Below are 16,061 nucleotides of genomic sequence, written 5' to 3'. Positions count from 1 at the left end.
TTCCAGTTTTAGCATTTAAATGGCTAGAGTACGTGTGTCGTCTATTTGTTTATTTTATAAATGAACTGTACTTGATTTTTTTTTTTAGTTTTTTTGTAAGCTCTGCTTTACTTTTTACCTGTTTTAACACCCGTCATCCTGCCACATGTACAAATGACGCATCTGCTTATGAGAGAGAGAGAGAGAGAGAGAGAGAGAGAGAGAAGTACTAAGGTCATTGGAAGATATCAAATTCGAATTCATGTACTTGTACAATAGTTCTTATCCCCAGAAGCGTTCCGAGGAAAGGCAATTATGCTTCCATTTACATAAAAGGCAAGCAGAAGCATTTCCAGGAAAACTAAATGGACGCACAGAGAAAGGTGCAAATGCCATCATCTATTTTTCAGTGGACGTAAACATCATAAACCAGCAGTTCATTTGACGCTGATCACAACAGACGTTTGTAAAGCTTTGTTTATGTCGGTCGACAGTCATCATTTACAATGTGACACAAACCGGAAACAGAAAAAGCAGAATCTGCACGGAAACGCGAAGTCCGGCACTTAAAGAATACGGTTCATTTTTGGCATCTCTACACAGTGTGCACACAATGCTATGCAGCATTTCGTTAAGTCATAGGTTCCTGTTTACTTATTCATTTACCTCTGTATTTATTAACGCATTTGATCCGTATTTTGCAGAGGAGGGGGAGAGATCCGACAGTTTTTGAAAGATAGAGAGAAAGACAGATTGAAAGAATTTTTGAGCGGCGTTTTTACAGTATTGAATACATAAAACGTGTTCCCGTATAATCGAGACAGGGACGGTTTAAGACAAAGGAAATCTTAAACTACTTTCCATATAATATTTATTTCTGGATATACCCATACATTTCTAGTGTTTAAATGTGCATATTGCAATTACTTACAAGTCAATTCAAATTTTGTTTGATGAAGGATACGTAAAATTAAGCATCTTTTGACATTTCAGTCATTTTATTTCGGTTTTCCAAAAACCAGAAAATGCGAAAAAAAATATGAATAATTGCCTGCATGAGAAACACATTCAAACAAGACGCGTTGCATTTTTACGGGGAAACATTCAAGGATCTGAAAATGCAAGCGTGCACATACCATCCGTTTCCAAATGTTAATCACTTTGTGAAAAAACAGATATCTCTCATTCTTCGCCTAAAATTACAGCAATCAATTACAGTAATCTGCCATTATAACGAGAGAAGAGAAACTTCCCAATTTGCAAATAATCCGTGTCATTTTATTTGACCCTACTTTTGTGTTTCTCTTTAAATTATCCCATCAAAACAAACAAAATTAGTTTTACGGTTTTCAAGGTCTTTGCACATACTGGTGGATAAGAAAATATGTAAAGCTGCTTCAACACTAAGGCAAAAATAAAAGTTTACAAATGTAATTTGACCACTTCAACAATGTGCTTAAAATCTGGTTTAAAAGCTGTGTACGTAGTCTGTGGGACACACTTCTCACCTGCTTCACGGTGCTATATATTTGGACTGAATAAGTGAATGTGGTAACATTTTGGGGTATTTTGGACACCAAAGATATCAGTACATCTTGGAACGGATGCGTCCCGTCACAGATAAACTTTGTAACGGACACATTTCTTGTAACGGAAGCACGTTATAACAAACACGCCTCCGCTGAGGAGCCCATTTCACAACAGGACATTGTCAAAAGCTTTAAGACGAAGATTTTAGTCTAGGATAAATCGGTAAAAATCCAATTAAATAAAGTTTTGCGCCTGTTTTATATTTATTAATACTTGACTAATGTTTAAGAACAATACATATTTGATTTGAGTTGGTTTTTCATAAATGGAAGAAGGCCCTAGTAACGGTGGGCCCAGTATACCATAAAGTTCGTTATATATTTAGTCTATTGTCAAAGAAAAGTGTGTATTGTCGTGGGCAGTTTACTGGCTGGTCACAGGTGGTAGGAAATCGTCACAAGGCTGGTCACCACAGATAACTGAAATAAAAGAAACGATAATCAATCTGAATTATGATGAAATCTTACGTTTTTTTTTTTTTTTTTTTTTTTTTTGTCCAATACTATTTGAACTTGTGAAATACATGTATCCTACTATTACTCAATTTATGTTAGATGTGAGGCGGTGGAATTTTGATATTTTCTTGAGATTGGAGAGGGAGGGGAAAAAGGAGGGGAGGTTGACAGCAGAAGAGAAAGGTTGGCCGTCTATAGCTGTCGTCTCACGTACCGCACTGATGATTTCTGGCCACCTGTCCAACAGCGCATGTCAACTGCAGTTCCGGTATGAGAGCGAGGTTCTGTCTGTTCACCTTGGGTCCAAGCACACCAACCGATGGGATATACGCAGCAAAAAAGAATGGATAACGACTGTTTTTCTGCAGCGATGTAATTAAATCTCTCATGTACTTGTTCAGCGCCGGGTGTGTGGTGAGATCTTCCAGACTCTTAAAGGACACGTTAAATTCACTGCCACTCCCATCACATGTAATGGAGGCCGGCCCGTAGTCGCAAGACTCACTTCCGTTGTGCCAGCAAAGCGTCTGAAGATTAAGCATCTGAGAGTCCATCAGCATGCCGATAATATCTCGTCTTTGGTTTTCTGTGGGACAAGGGGCTTTATATGTCGCAGTGAAAGTAAGATCTGTCTCCAAAGGAGGGGCAACGGCTAAAAAGAAATTCACGATTTTCACTCTTGCATATTCAAGCAAATCTTTTTTGTCTTTCATGGAATTTTTTGAAAAATATGTGAAGACACACAAACAGGTAAATCGATGCCGATGAAAAATTCTCTCTTATTGATGCAGGTAAAAATAAAAAAATAAAATAAAAGCGATATCCACAAAGTGCCTGTTAGCTATTAAAAATGAATAGATTACTCACGGTAACAGTCGGGGACATTGTTGTTAGGAACCCATGTTCCTTGCGGTCCGCAGACATACTCGTCAGGTGGGGGGTCTACGAAACCAAATCCATCGTCACAGCTCACGTGGCAAAATTTGCCCAACCTCCACGTGTCACAGTCGTGAGTGCCATTTCGCGGTTTTTCGAGGGGTTCACATTCCGTTCCTGAAAGAGTGAGCGTTACTTGCAAAGCAGTAGAAACCCATTATTTGTGCATGTACGTGCACATTTACCAGGCCTCCCAAACTACTTTTCTTGTAATATGACACTTGCGTTGTAAGCAGGATTTGATTATAGTTAGTATTAGTTTTTAATGCATGTTGCTTGTCGCCCTTCGTTTAAAATTGCTTCACGTCCACATGTACTTGGATTTTTTTTTAAAAATCCCTTAAGAAGGCCTAGGGACCGACAGCTTGGATTAGATATCACATTTTTATAGTAGATCTCCATAGATGCATCAGTATAATAACTTATGTACTTACGTGTAACGTTGACTAAAAACTCGCAAGTGGCCGTGTTCCCCGAGGCATCTTTCCCGACATATCTCACCGTAGTCTCTCCAAAGGGGAAGTCATTATTGACAGGCACGTTGTCCACCACGTCCACCTGACCAGAGTTGTCCGAAAAGACCGGCAAATCCCACGTGAGGTGTTTCACGAGGATACCTTCTTGGACGTTCACTGATATTGGATTGGGGCAGTTGATGAAAGAAGGAGGTTCTTGATCTAAAACAAAAATGTACATTTCTCGGTCATTTCTTGGAGACTAAATGTGTTTCTCCTGGAGGCGTGGAGTTTCAAATGTTCAATTTTATATGAACATATAACTGACACGTTGGAGTGAGTTTTGAAAGCTAGAATTAAACGTAGTCAAGGAGGGAGAGGGCGTTGCTGGATTCTCGCCGGGTTTCAGGATTTGGGACTTGAATTGTTATGATGATTGGTTTCTTCACTTTCTGTGCCTGTGTCCCTCTTGGGATAAAATCTTGGCTTTCTATAGTCTGATGAGATGGCCTGTAGCAGATCGTAGTTTGTTACATAATTACATAAAAGATGTATTCAATTTACTAACAGACTGCAGAGCCCCCTATCGAAGGGTAGTGTTAGGATAACTTCTTTGGTCAAATAAATCCCTCACCTTTCACATGTACCGTGAAGGCACAAGTAGCTTTATTTCCCTCTCCGTCGGTGGCAGTGTATACAATACTGTGGAACCCAACTGGGAGATCTACTGTATTGGGTGGTCCGTTCAGGCTGGTGACCTCCACGTTATCCGAGTATCGCGGGGAATCCCACGTGACTGTAGCATTCGGTCTTCCTGGATCCGTATTTTTGTCAATATTCTGTGGACAGGTCTCGAATTTAGGAGGCGTGGCATCTGAAAAGCGTCAAGTTCAAGCATGACTTTGTTCTATAAAGGTCTCTCTCTCTCTTCTCTCTCCCTCTCTCCGTCAAGATTGAACAAAAAGCAAATACAAACAATCAGACACATATATACAGACAAAGAGGCGACACAGATCCAGTCGAAACAAAAAGAAAATCGCACTGTTCGCTCTTTATTCGCCACTCGCTCTCTACCCAACGATGCACTGATCATACCTTTACAAGTCTTTGCATCATTTCGCAGTTTAAAACCACTGTTACATCCGCAAGAATGGCCGCCTTGGAAGTCATAACAATTCTGCTCACAACCGCCATTATTTGTCTCACATTCATTTATGTCTAAAAAGGAAGATTATTACATTGAGATTACCTCCATTTGGATTTTACTGAAAAAGTACCTCTTTTTAGTACATCTATGACCCTTTTATACTACATTGCGTTACACTTCAATCTGTGTAAAAACGATATGAAAGATTAATTACTTAATAACCCCGGTAAATTACGTATAAGAGGGTTACCTAAACGTAGCCCCAACACAACTATTTGCCTGCATTAATTTTGATTGGTGTAAGCAGTTGGAAGCGAATTTATGTTGTGGTGAGAAACCGTTCCTGAACCTACATACAATCTCTCCACATATCTGTGTCTGTTAGTGTCCTACACCAACCTTTACATTGTCCATAATAGTTTGACCATGTGCCATCATTCTGGCACGTGATCCATTTTTTTCCGCGAAGTTCGAAGCCATTGTTGCACTGTCGTTCGCAAGTCGTCCCCGGGACAAATACTGACACCCCACTGCCACAATTTGGAAATGATCCTCGGTGAAGTCTGGGCCTTGGACACATTGTCGTTGTGGAAACTACAGTGTAGAAACCAAGCAAACACGTCACGTTCGGAGCACGTGGCTATCACGTTGCTGTGACGTTATAATGTGGTAGTAACGTGCTAGTCACGTGATCTGAACGTGACGTGTTTGCTGGGAAGGTCAAAATAGATAAAGACATTCTTAATGACAGCAATTAAATTGAATTTCAACGAAACTCACATTTTGAGGACTTTGGTCAGGAAATTAATGGTAAGCTAAATAATAATACATAAGCCTACTTTAACGGTTGGTGTTTTACAAATAAATCTTTTAAATAATGCTTCTCAAACAAAGAAACGACAATACAAGATTTAAACACTTACCAATGCATGTCTTCAAGTCATTGCTCAAATATTTTCCAGGCCCACACTCGCACCGGTAATCTCCCGGCGTGTTAACGCAGCGTTCACTGCAACCATGATTTGTCTCTGAACATTCGTCAATGTCTGAAAAAAAATTTTAATGATTAAAAAGTCTCTGGATAAAACTACTTGTAAACTTTCAACGTGTAATATAGACTTATACCAATGTTTCAAAATAGGTTCCACTTTTACAAAATTATTTTTCATAAAACTAGACGTGGATCAGAGAGGATTGTTACTTCAAATCATTTGAACCATTAGTTTAATACAACTGGTACTTCTATTTGTGGAAATGTATTGTTTAATTGTGTCAGAATTGAATATGTAATTGGAGTAACACACAAAGATACTTGACAAAGTTGTGACGAAGTATTCAGATTTGTAGGTTATGCATTTGACTGTATTCTTTCCGAGTGCAAATTTCATTTCTCTAATGACAATTCTATAACATGTTAACTAATTTAATGCCGGTATTTCTGTTTCGGTACAATACACTGGAACCCACCCATGCAAGTTCTACCATCGGCATTGAGTCGGAAACCTCCCTGGCAAATGCATCTGGCAGGGGATGCTGGGTCATTTTGTTGGCATCGGAAACTACAGCCTAATGTAGCACAGGTGACATCGGCTGAAAATACAACCGGGGTATGTGTGTATATATATATATATATATATATATATATATATATATATATATTACAATACTAATTCGGCGCTAAAAGTATGTAGAACTAGTAGACCAAACTCTTGGCCTATGAAGTGTATATATACAGTGTTTATTTTCAGGCAGCAATCTCAGTATCACTGTATTTACATACAGTGCAGTTACATATCATTTCTGGTATGCATCTATTGCAATGAGAGACAGAAAATATGCACATAAATTATATCAAATAAATAAAGACATGGTAGCGGGCTGGGCCAAATGGGATTCCCCCCACTAGCTTGTGTAAACCTTACATTCGCATGTCCTCTGGTCCGCGGCAAGTTTCATCCCAGCAGGACAAGAACACTGGTATCCGCCCACCGTGTTTTGACAGGAATGAGAGCACTTGTGGAAGCCAAGACGACATTCGTCCATATCTGAAGTGGACAACATTTTAATAAATTAATAAATAAATAAAATTTAAAAAATAAATAGACATTTGCGTAAATCAGTAGGCTACATCGCAGAATGACTAACGGACTGAATAGCTGAATTAGCGTTAAAATACATGAAAAATACACGTGATAATGTTCACCTGTGCAGTGTTTCTGGTCCTGGGTGAGCGTGTATCCGGTATTACAAGTACAGTACGGTTCAAACTGGATGATAGGATGCTCACAGTTGTGCTCACAGCCATATCTGGAGCATTTCCACTTCTCTGAAACATCGATATTAAAAGTGTAAGATATTCCCTTACTAACCCAGCCTTGAGGAGGTGGAGTTGGGCGTGTGCGTAATGGCAGACCCGTCACGTGACCCCTTAGCTCTCAAGGTACCAGCTCCCCCATTTCTACTTCCCTAAAAAACGCTAAACTGGCAAAACGAAAGAAAAAAAGCGATTTTTTTCAGACTTGCTCCCTACACTTCACAGTAAATTATCTTCGTCGACGTGTACCATTCTATATATGCAAATCGAGGGCTTGAATAGGAAGTACGTGTGTGTGTGTGTGTGTGTGTGTGAGAGAGAGAGAGAGAGAGAGAGAGAGAGAGAGAGAGCTATTGGGGTGTAAATAGATCAACTTACGTTCACAGTTCTTGCCATCACTAAGTAAGTAGAACCCAGGCGGGCAGTGACACTTGTACGACCCGGGGGTATTATAACATGAGTCACTGCATCCACCATTGTTGATCCGGCACTCATCAATATCTGAAAATATAAACAACATGATACATTTATAGTCCTCCCAAATGAAATATACAATTTTTATGTAAATCCCGCGTAACGTAGTAGATGTGACTATCATATTTATTTATGTTTTTCAATAAATCACAAGTGCTCTTAGTCAAATATCAAATGGACAGTCTAAAAAAAAAATAGTAAAAATTAGTAAAATAGGCTTCTGCTGCTCAGCCGGTGCCTGTGCACTATATATTTATCTCTATGGTTTACCTTCACATCTGTTTCCTTGCTTCAAGCTATATCCACGTTGGCATGCACAGCGATAAGACCCCGGTACGTTAATACAGTCCTGTTCACAGCGGGCAGTCCCCTCCCAACACTCGTCAACATCTGCAGGGAAATAATAATAATAATAATAATAATAATAATAATAATAATAATGATAATAATAATAATAATAAGGATAATAAGGATGATGATGATAACAAAGAAATGATGATGATAATAAAAGAAATGTATTAATCACGATTTCAATTTGTCAGACAGAAGTCAACTTTCAATAAAATAAAATCCTTTGAGTGAGAAAATTATGGACGTCACACCCCGCCCTTTCATATACCCATAATCCCCCCACAGCTGACCAACAGGGGAAGGTATCTGTTAAAATACTCATTTACACAATAATAATAATAATAATAATAATAATAATAATAATAATAATAATAATAATAATAATAATAATAAACTACTAGACAGAACAAATAGAGGGCACCTTTACAACAAAAAAAGGCATTTTTGATATTTTGAAAAAAAAAAAGTAAGGAGACTGAAATTAAGCCTGAATTGAAATAACTTCTTTTACTCCGAAGAACTGTCATTCCTGAATGCTTTATCAAAATTTGAAAAAAAAAACTTTTGAGACATGTTGTACATTTACTATCAAACCATAAAAGTAAAAAATAAATTAATTAATTAATAAATAATAGATATGGATAAAATAGCCGAAGAGGGGATTTTTCTCTAAAAAGGATGGGAAATTGCTTGGTTTTGAGGAAGGGGGGTTAACGTGGTCTACTGTGTCATCCTTAGATTCCACATTCTCTTGAAGAATAATTATAATAAGAATAATACTAATAAAGCAGCACAATGTGCGCTGATTGTGAAATTTTGTAAACAAAAACTGCCAAAATGAACAAAAGTAAATATGTGTGCGCATAACGAGAAATTGAAAATGTAGCTTACCTATGCATGTCTTTTGGTCACTGCCAAGCTTGTAACCAATACGGCAGCTACACGTGCGGTTTGGCCAGTTAGCTATGCAGACGTCACTGCACCCGCCATTGTTTTCACAGGGATCTACTTCTGCAAGAATCGATGTTAACAGATTGTTGAATTATTACTTTAGTTACGCTTATTCTTATAAAAACTTTGATATGGTGAGCAAGACTGCTCAACAAGTGGTGAAGCAACCTACGTTTTTGGAAAATGTCAGCTAGAGGAGAGTCACTGGTCACTACTCTGATACTCTGGGGGATGGAGTACTAGAGATGCAATATCCCGAAAAACGGGGAGTGTTTCAAAACAAATGCAGGTACCGTTAATGCTATTAAACCCGTGAACTTTAGGATTTAGGTCATAGCCACAGGCCAAAGTTTTTATTGATTAAAAGTGCTAGAGCGTTAAGTTTTCAGCTCCAAGCCAATGGGATTCCCTTTCGAGTGAACTAATTTGGAATATACGAAACGAAAAGCTGCCAATCTTACCTGCAAACTGTATACGGGTATCCACAAAAACCAGATATTTTGAAAACAAATTCAAAATATTTTAACTTTTAAACAAGGAAACCAGCAAACACCGTCTCTGTCTTACCCTCGCATGATAGGCCGTCGCCGAGCAGCCTATAACCAAGACGACACTCGCAGACACGTGCCGTTGACGAGGTCCTCCTACATCTGTGCTCACAGTCGCCATTGTTGACGTCACAGGGGTGAGGTGCCGCTGTGGGCGCAGGTGTGGTTAGATTGGTGAAGAAAGGTGCTGGGGTTATTCTGGTCCTGAGAGTCCGTCGTTGTCCCCCGTCCACCGTAGTCTGTGCTGGCGTAGTGCGTTTCACAGGGGCAACTGTATTTAATGTTGATAAGCATGGGATGAATGTTATTTTAAGGTAATTACTTGGTTAATTTGCTCAAAATGAATAAATCAGTATCCACAGAACTTTATTTGTTATATTGGTTGAAAAGAATAATCCGTTTACGAGTTTTTCGTGAAAAATATAAAATCATCTTATTGACAAATAAACGCGTTTGGGGATTTAATAATAGATGACACATATTTGTACGTGTGCACTACTTTAAATATGAACAACAATTGCGGCCTCGTTAATTTGAACAGTTTGGAGGTTCACCCTTCTACCCCCCCCCCCCCCCTCAATTAAAAAAAAACAGCAATGGCGTACTTGGGGGGGGGGGGAGGGGGAACATCAGTGATACAAGCAAAACAAAGACAAAAAACAAGCAATTCTTCTATCAATGTTCCCTATTAATATTGCATGATATCAAATGTACATATCTACTGCTGTAGCTTTGCCAGCGAAGCGTGGTGTGGGGAGAACAGAATCCTGTATACCCCATTGGAACACAAACACAGTTGACCGTGAAATATAATACTTCGAACATGACACATAACACTTACGCCGGCATCCGCGTCCATTTTCTCTGGGAATATAGCCCTCCCTACAGTCGCACCTGTAACCGTATCCGTCTCGGCTTCCCGTGGGGACACATTTTTCAGAGCTTCTGCAATGGCGGTAACCAAAACAGGGATGGTTTCGTACTGTAAAAAAGAGAAACTATAAGATAATATTTTAAAATGCCTAGGGTTTGTGTCAAAACTACTTGGGCTTTAACATTTCATTTAATCGTCCTACAACTGTATGTAATCATACTTCAATATTTTCGTTTTTGTACTTCAAATAAAATTAATTCTAGAATCAGCTCACCAAACGAACCGACCCACACACCCACTCACCCACTCACCCACACTCTCGCTTACCCCCCATCCCCCCCCCCCCCCCACACACACACACACATTTCTATACTTACGCAAACAAAGAGTCCCTCTGAATGTTTCTTTCCCTCTAGGACATGCGCAGTAGTATCCAGAAGGAAGATTGTCGTATTGTATTTGGTAATTTGGGTACGGGACACACCTGTCACTGCACTGACCATTGTTGATGTCACACGGGCTCTTGGCTAAATTTGAAAAAAAAAACATCATTCATATCACACTATTAGATTATGAAAAAAAATCAAAAATATACACCTATCTGGAACTTGCATACAGATTTTTCTACTTAAAAATGAAAACCTGCCACTCGTTTTTTGTAAAAATGATAACTGGAGTATATATACAAATGGACGTTCCTTACCTTAATCTAATCCAATTTCTATCAAAATTGAAAAAATTAGATTTTTATCATAGCTTTAAGAAAAGTATTGCTAAATACATAAATGAATAGATGTATTTAAAAAACTTTTCTAAAAAGATTTTTCATAATCAATCGATTTATACCCTATGACAACACACATTACAATAAAATACTTTCATATGTAACATCTTTATAATAATGTTATAATTGGGTATGAAATCCTGAACGTTAACCTGAATATCTTCACTTAAGCCCACGCAGCTGAAATATTGAGGCGAGTTCCGCCTGTCTGTTTAAACTAACTTATTGGGACTTTAATTTTTAAATGGACATGCACTTACGAAAGTTAAAACAATGAAATGAACTATTTGCAACGATCTGACATTCGGTGATAAATTAAACTTACTTGCTCTGCCGCATGTCTCCTGAAATAATCAAAGGGAAATGTCATGAGAAGCATTTGATTGTATGAGTCAGTTGTGAATTATAGAATAAAATAAGTTATAACGCCCGTGGTTGAATTACAGACAGAAATAACAAAGGTCGCGGCTTGGGTCATATTCTGAAAGTTTTACCATGAAGCTGAAACTAAATACTAATGTTCAAATTGCAATATCAATAGGTTAATATTTCACAATCATGGAATTCGTTTAATTTTTTAAATATCTAAGTCATGCATTTATTTTGTTTAGTGGATGCTAGCATCCGGGATCACACCGTATGAGACTGTTGTTAGAAAAATGGATTGTAATGTAATCTTTAACGCTTAACACGGGCATCCTTTTTTCCGAATCAATAATCTAACTATCCACCCAACGATAGAAACGATGAGTTTTGAATAATAGATTTTTTTTTATTTCACCACAGTTCTCACCAACGTTTTCCCTTTTTCGGTAAGGACATAGTTCTTGTGCATCATATATTGGATATTGAGTAAACCACACATAGCATAAAGTGCAATGTTTGAATTTTTAAAGAATACATGTATATTTTATTCTAAAACGCTATGATTTCTGTTACATGTATCTTCATTACATTCAGCACAGCAAAAAAGATCGACAAATCACAATTCTGAAACTCCCCCACCCCCAAAATAATAATATTTTTAAAAAACATTGCGAGAACAGTTAATAAAGTAGGTTCTTATAGACCCCATTCCCAGAGATTAGATCGCTCCAACTAGATCGACCTAACCCCCTGGGGGTTCACGCTAAATAGCTGTCAGCCGAGCGGGCACGACAGTTAATTACCCCCTTACAGCTTGTAGAAGGCGGGACGGACATTTAAGCCGGATTATCTGACAGTTAACTAGTGAGACTCCCCATGGGGAAAGATCGATCTAAAATCTATGAGAATGCGCCCATAACCTAACATTCGAGTCACTCCACTAAGACGCAATCAGTGATACATTGTAAAAGAACAGAGTAGTAGTTTCACTGGGAACGCCGTTCGATACTGAGCAGATGTACAAATATTATCAAGATCCAAAGACGATGGGTTTTCTCAAACAGCCCTTGTTGTTAATAATACACATATGCAATTAGCTAGTGCTTCGTGACCTCCAGAGCTACGGTATTAAATATTGAAAAAAATTGCAACTGTCCCTCAATCGTCGATTTCACGACGTAAGGGTTGCACCAGATTTCAAAAGAACTAGACATATATTCTTCAAGAGTTTTCAGCTGGGTGAGACATAATTTTTCTCTTGTAAATATTGACAATATTCTCGACACAGTACAGAAATGTGAACAGAATAGCCAAAGCAACATCTGTGAATATCTTGAAAAACATCTCTCTCTTACTCTGCTGGAGGGTATTTTAATCCTGCCTTTTACTATAAGTAGAGTGTGTCTGAAGCAAAACTGGTTTCCGTTTATGTAACAGTAGAAATAGGCCTATATCCGGCTTGGGTGCAATGTCCGTTGGCTTAATACAGAGGTATACTATATATAAATATGGAGTATGGGGTATGGAACCTTAATGTCCCTTTCCTATAATTAATAATCAATTTAACTGCTAAAGTTCCACTTCGCCCCCCTCTCTCTCCCTCCCTTTCTCCCACTCTCTCTCTCCCTCCTTCCATCTCCCTTCCTACCTCTCTCTCTCTCTCTCTCTCTCTCTCTCTCTCTCTCTCTAACGTATTAAAATGACACTATATTACAATAAGGCGTCCTATACTGCAATAAAACAATTATATTATTTTCTCAAACTTAAATTTGACCCTTTCTCATGCAGGGGTGGACCACTATCGCATTTTAGATAAGTGGAACTAGGATTTCCAATAATTTGACGTTGAGGATTTGGGGGGTGGGGTGGACGGGTCGTGACATAGTTTAAAAGCAAGCTCACCAGATCCACAAATGTCGCTGGTAAGTCTATGACCCCATTCCCATAGATTTTAGATCGATCTATCCCTGTGGGGAGTCTCACTAGATGACTTTCAGCTTAGCCGGCTTAAGCGTCTGTCCCGCCTACTAAAAGCTGTAAGGGGGTAATTAACTATGGTGTACACTCGGCTGACTGCAATTTAGCGTGAACTCCAGGGAGTTAGGTCGATCTAAATCTAAATCTCTGGATCGATCTAAATCTCTGGGAATGCACCCTATTACTATCTGCAGACCGGATATTGTTACTCTGTCAGTGAGCAGCTGAGTGATAACGCCTTTGTTGAGCAAAATTGCTCACACTATGCACAGTTAGTGAATATTCAGAGAATTACCTGTAAATATTCAGTGAAACAATTTCACTGCGCGACCTTGGTAGAGGGTCTAAGGTCGCCTGGTTGCCAATTTTAATACGTCCTCTAAATTCTTGGGACATGTTCTCCGTACTGTTTTTTTAAACTTTTAATACTGCTCCCATGTGAATATTTTTTTAAAATTCAGTTTGAACATTTCTACATAAGTACACAACACATTTTCGAATAACCCGAATAATACTGCTCTCTCTCTCTCTCTCTCTCTCTCTGTCACACACACACACACACACACACACACACACACACACACACAGAGAGAGAGAGAGAGAGAGAGAGAGAGAGAGAGAGAGAGAGACTTACCAGTACGGCAAACGTAGCCAGTAACAACACATTCAGCAAACGTCCTGCCTGCATTGTGAACTGAGAGTTGTAATCTATGGCGCTCTTTGCCGTGCAGCGGCACAGTTTAGCAATAAAAGGCAATGCGGATACGGACGAGTTTAAAACTTAACTGGAGCATTGATTTGACAGGGGTCTTAAAAAGTATGGAACCGAACACCGTTTCATTTAAATTATTTATTCTTTCACACATTTCCTAACAAATTATTTACTGTAGATTTTTTAAAATTAACAGTTACATTATTGTAATTTTAAGACTTAATAAGTATATGATCATATACTTCACGACCGTATTCATTTCTTCGTGACTGTATTTAATAATAAAGCAATACTTTCCTTTTTCTTGCGCTTGTATTGGACTATTTCAATAACATGCCCGTGACATAAATGCGCGCACTTCACGTGGCCTTAACCAAGACCGTGGCGTCACGTGGGCGCATGCTGTCTTTCAAACAAATAACACCACCCCGTCATTTGTATTATCAAGGAGAAGTTTATTTTATATATGTTGACGAATATTTTATTATCTTTTTGGCATTATCTCATCCATACAGGAGTTTGCAAGTTTGTCGGTTTTATCGACCAAGTTTTAACGATAACGGATCTACAAAAATTTTAATTAAAACCCCGTCTTCGAAAATTTAACTGAAACCCCCTCTGCGAAAAGTGATACAGTTGAAGAAGCAATTTCCAAAATAATGATTAAAATGGTAATGGATTCTTGATTTAAGGAAACTATGCAATATCCGCCAAAAACTACTGACTAATAGTGGCCTCAAACCTAGGTTACCTATTTATCTTTTCCGTTAGATATTACAAGTGCATTTTGGGGACTCTTCCACAAGACTTACTGTTTTCTCTTTCGTGAGTTATTTAATATACTATTCTTGGACGAGCGCCTGGACTCCGCCCGACCACCCACCAACCTTCAATTTCAGAGGTATAATCTCATCTTTGATATCTATTATTAAAACAGCAAAACATACTGAACCCTGAATTTTAGGGCAAACTCCATTTCGTCCACGACAAATATTTCACCAGACATGAAAACTTATTTCACCAGACATGTAAACTTATAACTCTTGTTACTTTAATAAGAACCATTGTTTCTGCGCTTGGATATATGTGCTCTGTTCTTTTATTTCGCCTTTTCAGAATTCGTATTTATGAAGAAAAGCTTTTACACACACACACACACACACACACACACACACACACACACAAAATAAACTCTTCCTTGTTTCGATGCATGTTATTCATGTATATCTGTGAAGGTGCAGTTTAGTCAAAGTGATCGCATCCTGTTTACTGCCAGTACAACACGATTCTCCGAAAGTCTGCAGGAAACAGGAATTCGATAAGCACCAACACATGTCAAGCTTCTGCTGTATATCTTTTGTTTTTTATTTGCCTTACTTAGTTATAATTACAGAATCAAGTTTCCAAGCCCCTATAAAACCTGTTTTTACCTCTCCAGGGCATCTAGTTTCTTTGTAAAACCGCGTGATTGAGTCCCGGATGTATACAATATGCACAACAAATACATTCGCACAACACGAATGGATTCTTTCCCCCAAAATCATATCTTGTTTTAAGCACGCAAAACGATTAGAAAAGTTTGCCAGGTCAGTTGGCTTTGTGTCTGAGATTACAGTGTTGTAAGTGGCAATTCTGAAAATTATAAATCTTGAAAAAGTAAGGCGTTTGAAAGTTTTAATTAATTACCGTACTGCTAAAAGCTGCGTAAACCTGATAAGAGGACCAGGCTTCAAATAAGGACTAGAAGACAGAATATTTTAGTTTATTTCGATCACATGCGTATCCTAAGTACTCCACTAAAATAAGGTGATTTTACGTTGTCATTTCTCATCTTTTTAAAGCAGATAAAATCTCTTTTAGCTTTACTAAAGTAAACTTATCTTAAATCAATGTATACCTACGCTTTCCGTTGAAAAGTCCAGATTATTTTACGACTTACGGCAGTTTCTTCTATGAAACCCGTTCCCAGCACGTGCCACTAACTGTAAACCCGGATTTTGCGGTTAATGACAAAACAGGATCTCATTTCAGCATGCTGGCTCATTTAAACGCAATATGAAGAGAAAGCAGAAAACATAATTTGACTTTTAATAGATGTGCAATTAGGCATTATGTGTTTAAAGCTTTGTTTAATACAATGTCGCTTAG

At 38.3% G+C, this 16,061-nt stretch overlaps 1 protein-coding gene across 1 annotated transcript; it reads right to left on the bottom strand.

The window, feature by feature from the left end:
* Nucleotides 1-833: 833 nt before the first annotated feature.
* Nucleotides 834-13,989, bottom strand: LOC106175446 (uncharacterized). The gene is made up of 19 exons (XM_013557454.3): nt 13,836-13,989; nt 11,184-11,202; nt 10,452-10,601; nt 10,042-10,182; nt 9,220-9,471; nt 8,593-8,712; nt 7,621-7,740; nt 7,255-7,377; nt 6,766-6,888; nt 6,485-6,607; nt 6,030-6,152; nt 5,486-5,608; nt 4,962-5,156; nt 4,511-4,633; nt 4,050-4,289; nt 3,395-3,637; nt 2,892-3,077; nt 2,239-2,676; nt 834-1,988 (listed from the first exon to the last, which is right to left on the bottom strand). The coding sequence occupies exons 1-19, from the start codon at nt 13,887-13,889 to the stop codon at nt 1,933-1,935; spliced, it is 2,952 nt and encodes a 983-aa protein (XP_013412908.2). The 5' UTR covers nt 13,890-13,989; the 3' UTR covers nt 834-1,932.
* Nucleotides 13,990-16,061: the final 2,072 nt, after the last annotated feature.

The sequence above is a fragment of the Lingula anatina genome, chromosome 9, assembly GCF_051362555.1.
Source record: "Lingula anatina isolate TDL-2025a chromosome 9, LinAna3.0, whole genome shotgun sequence".
NCBI lineage: Eukaryota > Metazoa > Brachiopoda > Lingulata > Lingulida > Lingulidae > Lingula > Lingula anatina.
Note: the sequence above shows the minus strand (reverse complement) of the source record. Positions and strands in the feature narration are given on the sequence as shown.

What these genes read in the sequence shown, in the direction of transcription:
- LOC106175446 (XM_013557454.3), bottom strand. Translation starts at nt 13,889, where the DNA reads ATGCAGGCAGGACGTTTGCTGAATGTGTTGTTACTGGCTACGTTTGCC. An exon ending in AAATGGACGCGGATGCCGGC is followed by an intron (nt 9,472 to 10,041) that starts GTAAGTGTTATG and finishes CATTAAATACAG; the next exon opens with TTGCCCCTGTGAAACGCACT. An exon ending in TGACTTGAAGACATGCATTG is followed by an intron (nt 5,157 to 5,485) that starts GTAAGTGTTTAA and finishes TCTACACTGTAG; the next exon opens with TTTCCACAACGACAATGTGT.